The sequence below is a fragment of the Melanerpes formicivorus genome, unplaced genomic scaffold (genome assembly GCF_026170545.1).
Source record: "Melanerpes formicivorus ecotype bairdi unplaced genomic scaffold, bMelFor1.0.p_v2 SCAF_5, whole genome shotgun sequence".
Lineage (NCBI taxonomy): Eukaryota > Metazoa > Chordata > Aves > Piciformes > Picidae > Melanerpes > Melanerpes formicivorus.
In genome coordinates this window covers 4967867-4983584 of record NW_027142357.1, presented here as the reverse complement: position 1 = coordinate 4983584, position 15718 = coordinate 4967867, and the positions used below count along the sequence as shown (strand labels likewise).

Sequence of the window (15718 nt, the reverse complement as noted above, 5' to 3'; positions counted from 1 at the left end):
CCTCAGCCTCTCCTCACAGGGCTTGTGCTCCAAACCTCTCCCCAGCTTTGTTGCCCTTCTTTGGGCACATTCAAGCAACTCAACATCTTTCCTAAACTGAGGGGCCCAGAACTGGACACAGTACTCGAGGTGTGGCCTAACCAGTGCTGAGTACAGGGGCAGAATTACTTCTCTGCTCCTGTTGGCCATGCTATTCCTGATGCAGGCCAGGACGCCTTACACTCTAAACCTTCTAGACTGTGTTAAGGTCCCAGCAGATATCTGGAAGGTTAAAATTTGATGCTGCCTTGCCATGATGTTGCTTTTACAGGGACTTAGGTAAGACCAGATACAAAGCATTTTAAAGGTGCTTTTCACATAGGAAGATTTTTAGTACATTTTTCAAACTTCCTGTTTATCTTGAGGTGGTTTGTGGTTTTTGTGGGTTTTGTTGTTTGTTTGGCTGTTTTTTGTTTGTTTGCTTTTTGTTTCAGCCAAAGAATCATAGAATCATTTTGATTGGAAAAGACCTCTGAGACCATCAAGTCCAACCACTAACCTAAGACCATCATGGCCGTTAGACCATGTCCCAATATTTGAGGTGTGGCCTGTCCTGGTCCTGCTGGCCACACTATTGCTGCTCCAGGGCAGGATGCTGCTGGCCTTGGCCACCTGGGCACGTTGCTGGCTCATGTTTGGCAGGCTGTCAACCATCATCCCCCGGTCTTTCTCTGCTTGGCATCCCAGGCAACCAGCACCGGAACAACAGGACACAGTCTCAAGCTGTGCCAGGGGAGGTTTAGACTGGATGTTAGGAAGAAATTCTTCATAGAGAGTGATTGCCCATTGGAATGGGCTGCCTGGGGAGGTGGTGGAGTTGCCATTATTGAAGGTGTTTAGGAGGAGACTTGATGGGGTGCTTGGTGCCATGGTTTAGTTGACTAGGTGGTGTTGGATAATGGGTTGGACGTGATGATCCTGAAGGTCTCTTCCAACCTGGTCTGGTCTGGTCTGTTCTATTCTACTTTATTTCCCAGCCACTGTGCCCCAAGCCTGTAGCATTGCATGGGGTTGTGACCCAAGTGCAGGACCTAGCATTTGGTCTTGCTAAACCTCATACAACTGACCTCAGTCCATCATTCCAGCCTGGCCAGATTCTTCTGCAGATCCTCCCTACCCTCAAGCAGATCAACACTCCCACCTAATGTAGTGTCATCTGCAAACATACTGAGTGAGTACTCAATCTCCTCATCTAGATCATTGATAAAAATATTAAACAATGACAGGCTGTTGTAAAAAGATAAAGCATTCATTTAGAAGATGGCAGCTCAGCAGATTTCAGAGACATTTTATCTGAGCTGCTGCCATACTGGTAGGTCTGGTAATACTTGATGGGTAAATACCCATTAGACTAGTACTGAAGTTCCAAGCTACTATGTACTGAACCATGCAATGCTTTACTTGTCCCTATTAGCCAAACCTTACACTTCTATTTCAAGTATTTGAGAGAGACTTTGTCCCTAATTTTGTTATACATAGGTTCATAGATTCCTAGAATGGTTTAGGTCAGAAGGGGACCTTTGAAGATCATCTAGTTCCCACCTCTTACTATGGGCAGGGACACCCTGTAATAGAGTAGGTTGTTCATGTTTCTTAGCTGGCCCAAGCTTTCAGAGGCTTTCTTAATCTATTTTTAATTTTGTTGACTGTCCTCCATCAAATTTGAAAGTTCAGGCACAGTATCCTAAGGTGCTGCTTGCTAGGCTGTGTTGGTCATCTTACTGCTGGGCTTCAAAGTAGCTTTTGTGTCATTTTGTAAGAAATTGCGTCCAGGTATACTGCAGAGTGAAAGAATAAAAGCTTTTAGAATATAACCATTGTTACAGATGCTGTTCTTTAGAGAAAAAGCTGTCAGTTTGTTATTTGTCTTGACAGGTATATCAATGCTGCTAGTTAAATGCAGTAATGAAAAATTTTGCACTTCAGCAACAAATTTCGAAAGATCTTACCTTGGAGACACCCCAGTAGTCCTGCTCTTTACAGCTTAGCTGATACACTGCTTGTTTCTAACTCTCTGGAGTTATTTAGCAAGGCCATCCTTAACTGTCGGTAGAAAGAAGATCCTTTATAAATCAAAGCTAGCTGCATTAGTGTGAGATGCAGCCATGGTTGCATGGGTTTAATGGCAGTTATCTCAGAGCAGAGTTCCTGGCTAGATGCAAGGTTGGTGTCTGCGCTGAACCTTTGATACATTCAGAGTGCTGTGTGCCTCCTGTCTCTTGCTTTGAAAGAGACACAGGTTCCTTTAACTCTTCAGCTGTTTTCTTCTATGCTATTTTATGTTAAAAACCCTTTTGTTTGCCAACTCACCTTTTAAAGGTCATAAGCAAAAGCTGTTTCAGAAATATGGGCACTGATGGTCCTCCTTGTTCCTCTGGCATTACATGATTGCCATGGATGTACTTCACACCCTGGTGCTGAGCCAGGACACAAGTCATCAGCTGGTATCCTGGAGCTTTCCAGGTCATTTTCCTCAGTCCCTGCAGTGTTCATCCCTAATCTGTGGGCCATCATCCAGTTGTTACTCTGACAAGCTCCTGTTCTCTGGACACCCCACAATATCAGCTGAAAAAAAAGATGCATAAAGAGCATCTTCAGAATAAACTGTCATTCATTCATTCATTCATTCATCAAAGTGAGTACAAAGATTGGAGCTGTGAGTTAACACAATCAATCATTTGCAGTACGTGTTTCCTTAACTAAAATTCACGGTGGCAGTAACAGCTGACTTTACCCATCAGTTTTCATGGCCATTCTTTAGCTGCTTGTCCCTCTCATGATGTTGGTATCTTGAATCCCTTTGGAATCTTGGAAAGTTTAAACCATGTCCTCCTGTTACAGCCAAACAGGCTCAGGCATTGCTACCTTGTCCCTCTGAAGTGGCTGAACCCAGAGCCTTTGCCATTGTTGCACTTCCTGCTTGGTTCATTCCTCTTAGCTTTTGATAAAAATCTGTAACTGGGCAAGGTGTTTCAGGCAGGAATATTTAATCAGTGCTTTTAAAACACTGCTGAAATGGTGAGCACTTTTGGGGTGTGAGATAGATCTACACATATGTATCCTGACATGCAAGTATCATATTTTCTATAGCAGACTTCCTCTCTAGTTCTGTTGTCCAGTGTTTGGGCCAAGATTACAACGGGTAGTATGCTTTCTGTGTTCTGAGATATTGTTTTGTATCAGCATGGAAGAGTTAATTTTTTAATTAGTATTATTATTATTTTTTTAAATAGGTTTTTCTTTTTAGACTGTTGAAACATTAAATATGTTCAGATTGCCATTTAATAGCCAGGACCATTTTGGTTTTGTTCTGCCTTTGCTTTATGAGGGTCTGTATAATGTGTGCCAGTGAACAAACTTCATGTTTATACACTGAAAAAAACATAAGAATCAAGTCATTCAGACTCAACAAAAAGGCTTTGTCTGTCTTAAGATTACAACTCCCTAATTTTTTTACCTTAACGTTTTCTTGCAGACAAAGAACAAGAACACCAGAAAGGATCTGTGGAATTAAGCCCAAAGACCAAAGACCATGGGGTAGAACAGCATGAGTCTCTCCAGTCATCAGTTCAACTCCAGTGTAACCTAGGCAAGCCAAAGTCAAAATCTTCCTCAGTTAAATCACCCAACACTACGACTCAACCAGAAACAAAGACAGATGATTCGGTCAAAAAAAGAGGTAAACTGGATGCTGGTATATTGGATGTGCTGAGGTGATCAGACAGCTGAGGAAAAAGAAAGCACATGTGAGAAGTGTTGGAACATGAGAGCAGGGTCACATCAAATGAGTAGAATAATTTATGCTCTAGTCAACATTATATGAAGTGAAATTTAAAAGCAATAACTTAACAATGCTGTTTTCACATTTGGTTTGGGGAATGAATTTGAGCAAACACGTTCAGAAGCTGAAGAGCACCACAGAAGCACTATGGAGGAGCTGGATTTAGGGATTGCAGAAGGATAACCAATTTATCCCAATCTGGGCAGACAATGTGTTGGACTATTTCTGCTGCCTCACAAAAGCCAAACCCAGCTTTCTGACTAATGTGCAACTTCTGTGTTTTTCTGTTGTAGGGCCAAACATTGAAAAATCAGTAAAAGACTTGCAGCGCTGCACTGTTTCTCTAAGCAGGTATCGTATGATGATCAAAGAGGAAGTGGATAATTCAGTGAAGAAGATCAAAGCTGCTTTTGCTGAATTACACAGCTGGTAAGTAAATCAGCCTGAAGTCCGTCAGCACCACCCCAGAGCAGAGGGGCTAATCAGGCCACTGGCATTGCTGGGGAGGGGTTGGTCACTTACATCTTGTTTGCTTGTAGCATGTGGTTTCATCAGAAAAATAAATGGTGCCATTAAGCATCTTCTCACCAGCCAGGAAGTAACTTATGTGTAAGTGTACATTTACATGCATAAAGGGAGACAAAACTATAGTCCTTAGAGAAAAATCTTGCGGATTTTTTTTTGGGGGGGGTGTTGGTTTTTGGTTGGTGGTGTGTTCCCCCCCCCCCCCCCCCCCAAGTGATCTAATTCTTTATCAAGTTCAGTGGCAGCCTAGCTGAGGAAATGAAAGCTCTACCAAAATCCTCTCTGGAGTTTTTCTGAAGTCTCTTCTTTAAATCTCTTCTTTGATCTTCCCTTCTTCAGCAGCCAGTCATTTACCATCTCTTAATTTCCCATCATCTTTGCTTCTTGTCCCACCGTTCTAACTAGATTTCCCATCCATTACTTCATTTCCAGTTTTCATCTCTAGTTTATTCTTTCTCTTCATTCTTTTGTCTCTTCCTTTTATCTAAATTTATTTAATTACAGTTTTGGCTATTCTTGATTTTTCACATATATATATATATATACATGCCCTTAAAAATTCTGTAGCAGAAATAATTGTGGTGTTAGCGTATTTTGTATACACTCATCATAAAGTGGCCTTCTGTTCAGCATAGTTACCATATAAAACCCCTGTGTTATAAAGTGCCTAGTCTGACAGAAGCTCTAGCATACAGGAGATCTGCTCTGAATATTTGGGCCTCCCAAAACAGTTTTGTGCATGTAGCATAACATTGCAACAAGGACAGGATCATGTCAGGAAGTCTGCACTGCTTCTGGCAGCTCATAAGCCTAATATTTAGGCTTTTCTTCAAATGAACAAAGGAAATAAGGTACTTAAATGAGCACTCGGCCCCTTGCATATTTATCATCCTCCCTAGGCACAGGAATTTTGCTGTGACACTGTCAGCTTGTCTGTCAAGGGAAAATGAAGCAATTCAGATAAACTATTGGTCCCAGAATGCTATGGAGTAACCAAAACCAAGGGCATGACAATATCTGCTCTCCTGTGTGACACTGATTCCAAAGCTTTTTGTGCCACCTTCTCCCAGGTGCTGGTGGCATATGCCCTGGCTGGGATGTACAAGAGAAAAATGTGCAACAGCAGCCAAGTGCTGTCTGTGGTCAGAGTTGCAGAGGATATTTGCAGAAGTTCAATAGCGTAACCTGAATGAGAGCTTAGCTGGTTGCTGTAACACCACCTGAGGGATTTTAATGACGCTAAATGGAGTTGGAAGCTTTTGTCTTGCGTTGTGGCTTCCTGCTGAAGTACACATACCACTTTCTGTTGTCTCTCTTGGGTTTGTTCTACTTTTTCTTCCTTTGGCAGTAGGATAAAAGACCTTTTTTGTGTTGTGTTCTCTCTACTGTCAAGGTCGGAATCAAAACTGCCTTTCAAAAGTCAGTAAATTTTTGGACTTTCTAATAGTCATCTCTTGGGGGTTTTTTGGTAATCTTTTCATGCTTTTATCAATCACCAAAAGTATGAAGAACAAAGATCTGAGTGCTAAGGAGATAAATCTTCCTCCTACCTCCAGATGTATAGGAAACCATTATTACAGAGATAAATGGATAGCACATGTGGCCTGAGATGTCCTGAGAACTTCAGCAGAAAGGTTCACCAGAACTTTTCTTTTTAGCAGCAGAAGTTGTTGGGTGTTAGATTACAATGGAAGTCTATGTCTTTATCTGGCTCAGTATTTCAAAACTTGACTCAACCAAAGGAAGGAAGCTATTCCTGAGCACACTGTCACTACCATACTGCTATTTAGAAACTCACCTATCTGGCAAAACACTGCATACCACCCCCCATAATCTACAAAAGGAATGCTGTGGAGCAGGTGTGCTGTGAAACCTGTAAATGATTGGAAAACAAAATGCAGAGCTTGCTTCTAATGAACTCTTTAATGAAGCAGGGGAAAAAGACCACAAACCAAACAAAAACCAAACCACAATCCCAGAAAGATACTTATTTTAAAAACACTATGGTGGGTTCACTTTCTCTTCCTTTCAGAGCTTCCTAGGTGTTCTTGCTAACTGGAGTAATCCCCTGCATGCTCAGAACAAGTGGTAACAACTTTTATACGGTGCTTTTCATGCCAGAAGGCACCAGAGCATTGGACATGCCATGGGCTGGACCTGGCAGAGCATTTTGCTCTGCTCAGTGAGCAGCCTCTTGCAGTCTCATGTAGATTGTGCCACTGCTGTGATCTAGCACTTGGGTCACCTCTCTTCTTGCAGGGCTTTCTGTGAGGTTGCTTTCCCCAAGGCTATGAGGGCACTGGGCAGAGCAAGCTGGAGGGCACTGTTTCTCAGACTTGTGTGCACTTGTAACAAGGAAGCTCCTTCTAGCAGTACTGCTTGAGCCAATATTTCTCCTCATTGCAGCTGGCTTTGGTGCATAGTTTTCAGGTATACCTTTGTGTGAGTGTGAACATAAGCTGCCCAACCTAGTGCTTGGATGTAAAATGCGTCAGAGCATAGCCACGTGTCACAGTAGTGTACAGTAAGGAAAAGAAGAATGCCAAGTAGTACTTAAGTAGCAGAGGAAGGTCAGGAAAGCCAGGTGCACCCCCCGCCCTCCCTAGGGTGTACTTCAGACATTTGTTGCCAAGCTTAAAAGCCATGTGCTATAACTTAGTTCTCTTTTCCTCCAAGAGACCGAATAACGATTATCCCCACAGTCATATGGAGAACTAAAAAGAAACATCTGCTACTTGCCCATGCAGTCTGCTTCCAGTCATGAATGGAAACTAATCTGCAGAAAATAGTAAGGGCCAAGTTTAGCTACGCTGCATGCAGAACCGGACCAAAGAAAGACCAGCTTCCTCTGCTCCTGGTAGCTCGAGCACATTGATGTATCCAATGCTCTATTGAGAGCATGAAAACCAACACAGTCAATTTTTTTTTTGCCTTTTTTTTGGTGAACAATAAGCACTTGAAAGTTCCAGCACAGGCTGGATAAAAGAATTGACATAATGCTGGAAAAATCTAGTTTGGCAATACTAACAATTTAAAATAGATTCAGGGAACGGCTGGAAAACACATACTTTGTCTTGGAAAGATGAAGCTGTTTGTTCTATTGTTTTCTAATATCAAAGCAGAGGAGTGGGTGGATGTGGGAAGAAGTCACTTGAAAAAGCACAGTTGTGCCTTCTGGGTGAATGAACACAGTCACAGTATCCTTTCTGGGACCGCTACCTGGCAAACTGTGAAGGTGTTGGTTTCCTATTGCCCGTAGCCCAGCATTTGTGGCACCTGATGAAGAGCTGCCTGTTAGTGGTAGCTGTGTGGTAGTTTAGACCATGGGCAGGTGGCTGGAAAGGCCAGGACTGATCTTTCACTGAACAGATTCCCTGTGCTGTCTCTTTGTTTCTTAGCAGTCCCCATCTGTGGGTGTCTGTCTACCAGCTGATCTCTGGTAGTCTTTATGCCTCTGATGTACAGATTTTACAATTATCGTGCAGTTTTTTCTGCTGTTTGCCCATTACTCACACTATCCAGTCCATAACCTTGCTGGTACAGAGAAGTATAAAATGGCCCTGTAAGCATTTAGGTTTCCTTGAGCCCAGCAGCTTTTTCAGGGACCAGTGCTTTTATTGAATCTCATGGCCCTACCCCTACTACCGGGGGAGTCTGGGAAGACCTGATTCAACAGCTCTGGCTTCGGGCTGGCTACTTGCTTGCAGTGCTGCAGCAGCAGGAAGAGAGGCTTGTTGCTTGCTCTGTTTTCCAGACCTCCAGCACTTTGGGATGAGAATAGAATAGAATAAACCAGGTTGGAAGAGAAGTTCAATATCATTGCGTCCAACCCATCAACCAACCCAACCCACCCAAACAGCTAACCCACTCTTGCAGGTGTTCAGGAGGAGACTTGATGGGGTACTTGGTGCCATGGGTTAGCTGTTTGGGTGGGTTGGATTGGTTGATGGGTTGGACACGATGATCTTGAAGGTCTCTTCCAACCTGGTTTGGTTTATTCTAATTCTAATACAGTTTTATTCTAATTTCATTTAATTTCATTTTCCACCTCCAATGACGGCGATTCCACCACCTCCTTGGGCAGCCCATTCCAATGGGCAATCACTCTCTCTATATAGAACTTCTTCCTAACATCCAACCTAAACCTCCCCTGGCGCAGCCTGAGACTGTGTCCTCTTGTTCTGGTACTGGCTGCCTGGGAGAAGCGACCAACATCTGCCTGTCTACAACCTCCTTTCAGGTAGTTGTAGAGCGCAATAAGGTCACCCCTGAGTCTCTTCCTCTCCAGGCTAAGCAACCCCAGCTCCCTCAGCCTCTCCTCATAAGGCTTGTGTTCCAAACCCCTCACCAACTTCGTTGCCCTTCTCTGGACTTATTCCAGCAAGTCAACATCCTTCCTAAACTGAGGGGCCCAGAACTGGACACAGTACTTGAGGTGTGGCCTAACCAGTGCAGTGTACAGGGGCAGAATGACCTCCCTGCTCCTGCTGGCCACTATTAACCTTGCTTTCCATTAGTGCAGAGAACAAGACAGAGCCCATGAAATTTGGGTTGCATTTCAGTAAGATACATAATGTCCCCTCTGACCCTCTGTCTTTTGCAGATACTTGCATCATCCCTTAGTATTTTTCACTAAGTTTGTGAGGACAGATTGCAGAGGTGAAATCCAAAGTGGATTACACTGTCTTATGGCCTGTTGTTCATGTTTCGTAGCCTCTTCTCTCCCTTCCCAGTTATTCATGTGTCTTTGTCAGCCTCAGTAAAAACACAGGTGTGTATGCTTTTTGGAGCAAGGTAGATTACTGCTTTTGTGGATGAGAAGTGAATGTATCCTTTCTGATCTCAGTTGTCATGCTAAGGAGAAATCTATATTAAGGAGGTGCAGGAAATAATTACTGCAAAAAAAGTTGAACAGATGCTAGACCAGAGAGCCAGACTCCCCTTTCTTTGTGGCCACTAGGTATAGGCCTCAACCTATAGCAACACTCTCCATGGTGCTTTCGATGAGGTTACCTCTCTTCTGTAGCATCAGCCTGACAACAGGGATCACAGTCTTCTACCTTGCTAGGATGTTTAGGCGAAAAAAACGTAAAATCAGTAAACATAGTCAGAAAGCTGAGCAGTCAGATCAGATGGGAGGCTCAAGTAGGAAATAACACTTTACAGATGTATTAAAACATGTGCTACAGATGTATGTAAAAATGTGCAGAATGCTAACAAGCCATGGTACAGTTTGTACAGTTGCTAAAGCTGCCAGACTCTGAGATGCTGCCTTCAGTTCTAAATAAATAACATTTTAGAAGTGTTCCCTTGGGAAAAGCTTTTCCGTTTCAGTTTTCAGCTTAAACAAGTTTTTATGACCAGGCAATAAATTTCTAATTGTTTGCAAAGAGATCTCAAAAGAAAAATGCAAACAAGCCTTTAATTATGTGGTGGCTTTACCAGACCCAACTGTGCTAGCTGGCTGCTAAAGAGACCAATGTTAGTGAAGGCAGATGAAGAATAACACAAAATAGAGTCATAGAATGGTAAAAGTTGGAAGGGATCTCTGAGGACCATCTAGTTCAAACCCCATGCTGACGCAGGATCACCCAGAGCAGGTCACACAGGAATGCATCCATGCAGGTCTTGAAGTGTCCAGAGGAGACTCCACAACCTCTCTGGGCAGCCTGCTCCAGTGCTCCTTTGCCCTCAATAAGTTCAAGTGAAACCTCCTGTGTTCTTGTTTGTACCCGCTGCTCCTTGTCATGTCACTGGCCACCACTGATAAGAGCCCATCCCCATCCTCATGGCCTCTGCCCTTTGAATATTTATGTGCATTGATGAGATCCCCTCTCAGGCTGCACTTCTCCAGGCTAAATAGCCCCAGGTCTCCCAGCCTCCAAAGAGAGATGGTCCAGTTCCCTTGTCATTCATGTGTCTTTCCATTGGACTTTCTCCAGGAGTTTCTTGTCACTTTTGAACGGGGAAGCCTACAACTGGACAGAGTACTCCAAATGAGGTGTAACCATGGCAGCGTAGAGGAGAAGAACCTCCCTTGACCTGCTGGCGAAACTCTTATGACACCCCTGAATTGCATTGCCCTTCTTAGCCATAGGAGCACATTGCTGGCTCACAGTGAACTTGTCCACCAGGACACTTGCCCTTGTTGAACTTCATGTGGTTCACCTCTGCCCAACTCTCCAGCTTGTCCAGGTCTTGCTGGCTGGCAGCACAGCCTGATGGTGTGTCAGCCACCCTCCTCAGTTTGGTATCATCAGCAAACTGCCTGAGGGTACACTCTATTCCTGCATCCAGGTCATTCATGAAGGTGTTGAAAAAGACTGCACCCAGTTCTGACCCCGGGGGAACACCACTAGTTACAGGTCACAGCCCAGCAACTTGCCTTGGGGCATTTTCATTTCTGCCAGATGGTTTGCTGCAGAGGGAAGGTTTTCAGTGAAATTGATTTATTCTTTCTCTCTTGTTTATCTGCTCATTGTCAGCCTGTGGTCAGGATAAAAATTCATGTAATCCAGTTTGCCAGCATACATCTGCTAATACAGTGATCAAATAACAACCTTCAGGCACCACAAACATGTAAATCCTATTGAGCTAATAATGGAAGGACGTCATCTGCTGAGACACTGAGAAATACGTAGTGTAACAACAACTGCAGGGATTACTAATATAAAGAAAACTTGGAAGTATCTTTCTCCAGTTACAAAATCATGTGGCTGTTCAGTAATCCTATAAATCTTGTCATCACCCATTACAGGTGATTGCTTCGTGTTCACATTCTCATCACTTCACTCTTGTGCTGAAAGCTTGGCAAGGACAGTTCTGGCTTTTGGATTGAGGTGGGAGGCACTTTTGTGAAATACACAGTTGGCTTAAGGGTTCTTATCTGTGGTATTTTCTCTCTGCCTGTGGGTCAAATACACTCATCCTAGAAGAGAAATGTGTACAGATCTAGGCCATATTTAAAGAGCAGTGCTGAGCTCATAGAATCAAAAAATCATTAAGTTTGGAAAAGACCTTGAAGATCATTGAGTGTAACCTTAACCCAACTACCATGACCACTAAACTATATCCAGAAGTACCACATCTGCATACTTCTTAAACACCTCCAAGGATGGCAATTCCACCATCTCCCTGGGCAGCCTGTTCCAATGCTTGACTGCTTTTTCAGGAAAGAATTTTTTCCTCTCATCCAACCTAAACCTCCCCTGGCACCACTTTTAAGCCCATTTCCTCTTGTCCTACTGCTGGTTACTTGGGAGAAGTTCAAGACTATCCCTTGAACTTCCATGCAATCGGAGCTCAGACGTAGCAGAGACAGTGACAGTACCAACATCCCTCACTAGGTTGTTAACCAGCTCAACTTTAAGGAGCTACTGGGGTCTCTTGCAGAGCCTGTTGAGCAAAGTCACTGGAGAATGGTATGTTGGTTTTTTTTTGTTTGGTGGTGTGTTGTTGGGTTTTGGTTCTTTTCCATTTTGAAGCCTAAGCTTCAGTCTCCAGTAGTGTCCAGCCAACTCCCTCATGAAAAAAAAGAACTTGAGTTATACCTCAGTGTTCCATTGTCTCATTTGCTGAACCAGACCGCAGAAGATACCCATGAAAAGACATCTCTTTCCCTCTTCAGTCTGAAGAGCCCTGCTGCAGTCATTCAGAATGCCACAGATGACTGTTTTCTGTCTCCAACACAGCATTTGTTCTCCAGCTATGCACAAAGCTGGCTCAGGGGAGAGTGAAGCTTAGTAAGCATCTCAAGGTGAAAATTGGCATTTTGGGGCATTTAGCAGGGTTTTGAAAGGACTCATTTGAGTTACTCCCTCTAACAGTAACTGTGCTGTGCAGCTGTGTATTACCTTTGTGAGTTGTCAGCATATTTGCCTCCATGTCAGCTTGGTCTTTTTATTTCCCCATCTATTCAGGCACAATAGGTTTATCATAATGCCTAGAAGAGACAGAAAGAAAGAGAAGATTCTGGTCATCTGGAACCCTTGTGATTCTCATCAGTAAAGCTATAAATCAGCCAGCCTGGCAATCTGAAGCAGCTTTTCTGAAGAGGCCCTAATAACTTTAATCATTTTAGTGGGATTTTGAGGTATTGCAGCTGACTGAAAATGTCTTTTCTTTTTCCCTCTGCAAGTACTAGATTTCATACAGTAAACTAGAGGAAGATTAATTTGTTTCCACTAATGTCAGAACAAATTCAGAATTTGTTCTGAGTATGAAGCTGTGAAATGAGGCAGCTGTCAGCATAATTTACCCCTGTCATTACTGTGCCAGCATCTCACTGCAGTTTGGTGTTTGCAGCTCTTTTGCCATTGCTTACTGGTGTGGATTCTGCTAGCCTGCGTAAATACAAGGCACACATGCTGTCCATTTGAGCAGGAATAGGATCCTTCCGGTCTCATCTTGGAACTGCTTTGGCAAAATGAATCCTAGGGAGCTGCTGTCTCTCCTGTGTCTCTACAGCACAAGCTCTGGCTGTGTCCTGCCCTATTTGCATGCCTTCTGCCTTGCCATATCCTTCCTGAAGCCCAAAATTTTGTCTGGATACTGAATCAGTGCTGAATCCCATGCTCTGAGCTGCAGATGTTCACCTCTGGTGATGCTGATAGCTAGAGTTGGTACCCAGGGTCCTGATCCTCAAAAAGTGAACAGAATTGGTCCTTTCAGAGAGACGTGTAGCAAGGGAGACATCAAGATGAGAGATAGTAGCATTACCTTGTTCTGACTCCAGCATCGGTCATGGAGTACAAGACTCACTCGATTCAGATCTGTCCTTGAGCCTGGTCTACAGGAGAGGGGATGTGAATCCCAGTATTTGCTCCAGTAAGTGTTATAAATGTATCATAAAAAAATGTGAACACCACAGCAGAACTGACAAATATTGCCACAGCAGGGGATGCTATGGACTGATGGCTAGGGCATGGGTACACTCAGAGAGAAAGATGGTGGTGCTGAGCTGTGTGTTTGTCACAGGAGTCTCAAATGATAGACAGAATGTATTTAAGTGCTGATTGATGTTGGAGGGAAGGAGAAGGGGTGACTGAAGCCCGACGGAATGGTAGTGCTGGGAGTAATAAAAAAAAAATGACAAGGGTATAACCTCTCCAGAGCCTCAGCTGAAGAAGCATGTTATTATTTTAACCCTGATCCATGACATTTATTGAAGACTCCAGAGGAGCAGCTTAACTAGAGAGAAAGGAATTAGCAGGATGTTTTCCCTGAGGTGTTTTTAGATCTGAAGCGCTTTCTGGTCCTTGCTCTGCTGCAGCCCCAACCTATGCAGGAAGTTCCTATGGTACTTGGTATCTGGCTGTCCACAGCACACCAACAGCTGCAGGCTGTGTAGTGGGGTGTGCCAGCTTGATAGAACATTTTGATATCAAGTGAGCACTAAGAAAGCATGGTGGGGAGGGGGAATAAAATACATTCCCAGGAGGTATCGCTGAGCTGAGCTTTGAGAAGTTGTCAATAATGCTAGCACTATGGGCTGCTCCTGATCATCTGATGGAGGCTGAACAGGGCATTGTTCCATAACGTGCATTAAAACCTGTTGAACTTCTCTTGAGTGAAGTTGTTGTTCAACTGAAGTGGCTCTCTTAGCTTCATGTGAAAACAGTGCTATCTTAGCCAGACCAAGAGAAAAGATTTGATCTATCAGTTTTCTTTCATAGTGCTTTTGTCTTTTCTCTTTGTATCTGTTACCATTTGTTTTTCATTTCTGTATTTGTTCTTTCATCCTTTGTTTCCCCAATCCAGTTTTCCAGGGTTTTTTTCTGTTGTATTTGTTTATAACTTTGTCACGTTCTTGATGGAGGAGGACTTGATCAGTTTCGCACTGAAGTGCTCTCTCTGACTAGAAAGGAATGAAATTGATTCCTACTCTGTTTGCTTGATCCTCATGCAGAATAAGAAGCAATGCTGCGTTTCCTAGCTCTGGTTGGCCTGTGGCATTCTAAAGAAACAACTTCCCCCATTATTCCATGAAATATGGTACTTCATGATGTCAAAGCTGTGAAATGTGGCTGTATACTTCCAGATGAGAATTAGTGTGTGCCTTTTGTGGGTGAGAGAGGGAAGCCCTGTCTTCAAGGGGCTTGAGTTAGTACAGCTGCACTGTCTTCAGAGAAGTGCAGCCCCATGAAGTCTAGTAGGCTTGGCTTGCCACACCAACTGGTCTCCTATTGACAAAGCCACCAAATGCTTTTGCTCTTGTTCTATTCCTTAGTTTTCCCAATGTACATTTGTAGCTATGAGGGAAGCACTCAGGTGGCCTTTTTCCATCCAATTCATCAGTCCTGGCCGCTACTGCTGCAACATACAGACATTTCCTGAAGTGTTCATTAGAGACTATACTAAAACATTAGGAGTGGAAAACTGCCTAATAACAGATGAGATGTGACTATAAAATATGATGAATATGGGACTGCTATGGCCTTGTTCTCATTCTGTAGCTATTTGTGGGGTTTATTTGGCATATATTTTTTTTCATCGAAAATGCTTTTATCATCAATTTATTTGGCATAAATTACAATGCTGTTGTCAAAAATGTTTTTAGCATAAATTAAAATGTTTGTGTTTGGCATCAATGACAATGTTAGGGGCCAAGCAATTTAGTAAAGACCTGTTGTTGGAGTAAGGAGATGGCAGTGATGGAATGAGCTAGGTCAAAACACAATTCTGGTAAGCTCTACTGTAGTGAGCTTGTTGCTTGCATATTTTGCCACCCAAGAGCTGATGTTTGTATAACCTGTGTGCTACACTAGGGAGGCACTTTGGTAACAGAGACAGCAAAAGTGAAAATGTGCATTTTAAGAAAACAGTAAAATCCCATTTTTGGGTGGAGAGTAGAAACAACTGACTTAAGACTCATTTCAGCTACCTGCTCGAAAAGCTGAGGAAGTTTATTATGCTGTATAGTGGTAAAAGCTAATTGCAAATAGATTAATTCTGCAAAGCTATCACTATTTAGAGTAGCAAGCTGGAGTCACCTGCCTATTTGGAGCCTAAGCTTAATGCTTATGCCTGGAGAATGTTGAGGGCCAACTGAACAAGTGTGGCCTTTCATTGTAAGCTTCCTAACTGATTTATTCTCCTGTAAAAAGCCTTGCTCTTCTATTTCTTCGTGTGTGTGGGTTGCACTAAACTGATCTGGCAGGACTAAACAATATTTGTAGTCTTGTATATAATATATGAAATAGAAAAACTTGTTAACTCTGCATTTTTACTGTCTTGCTGCAACCTTTGTCATCAGCCAACCCATTTCTGTCCCTCTCGTTGGCTGTTGGGAGGCAGTGTAAAATGAAGTAGCCTCTCCTCCTCTAAAGGTGGCGTGGTTGATTGGTAAAACTCGAGGGCAGGATTCTGCAAGAG

The 15718-nt window shown here is 43.2% G+C and overlaps 1 protein-coding gene across 3 annotated transcripts in view; it reads left to right on the top strand.

Moving 5' to 3' along the window:
- The window catches only part of SPATS2L (spermatogenesis associated serine rich 2 like), a 96278-nt gene that overhangs the window by 68972 nt on the left and 11588 nt on the right, over positions 1 to 15718 (top strand). For all 3 annotated transcript variants that reach the window (XM_068137939.1, XM_068137938.1, XM_068137937.1), the window contains 2 exons: positions 3515 to 3718; positions 4114 to 4249. In XM_068137939.1, coding sequence (XP_067994040.1) covers positions 3515 to 3718; positions 4114 to 4249 — 340 coding nt within the window. The remainder of the gene's footprint in view (positions 1 to 3514; positions 3719 to 4113; positions 4250 to 15718) is intronic.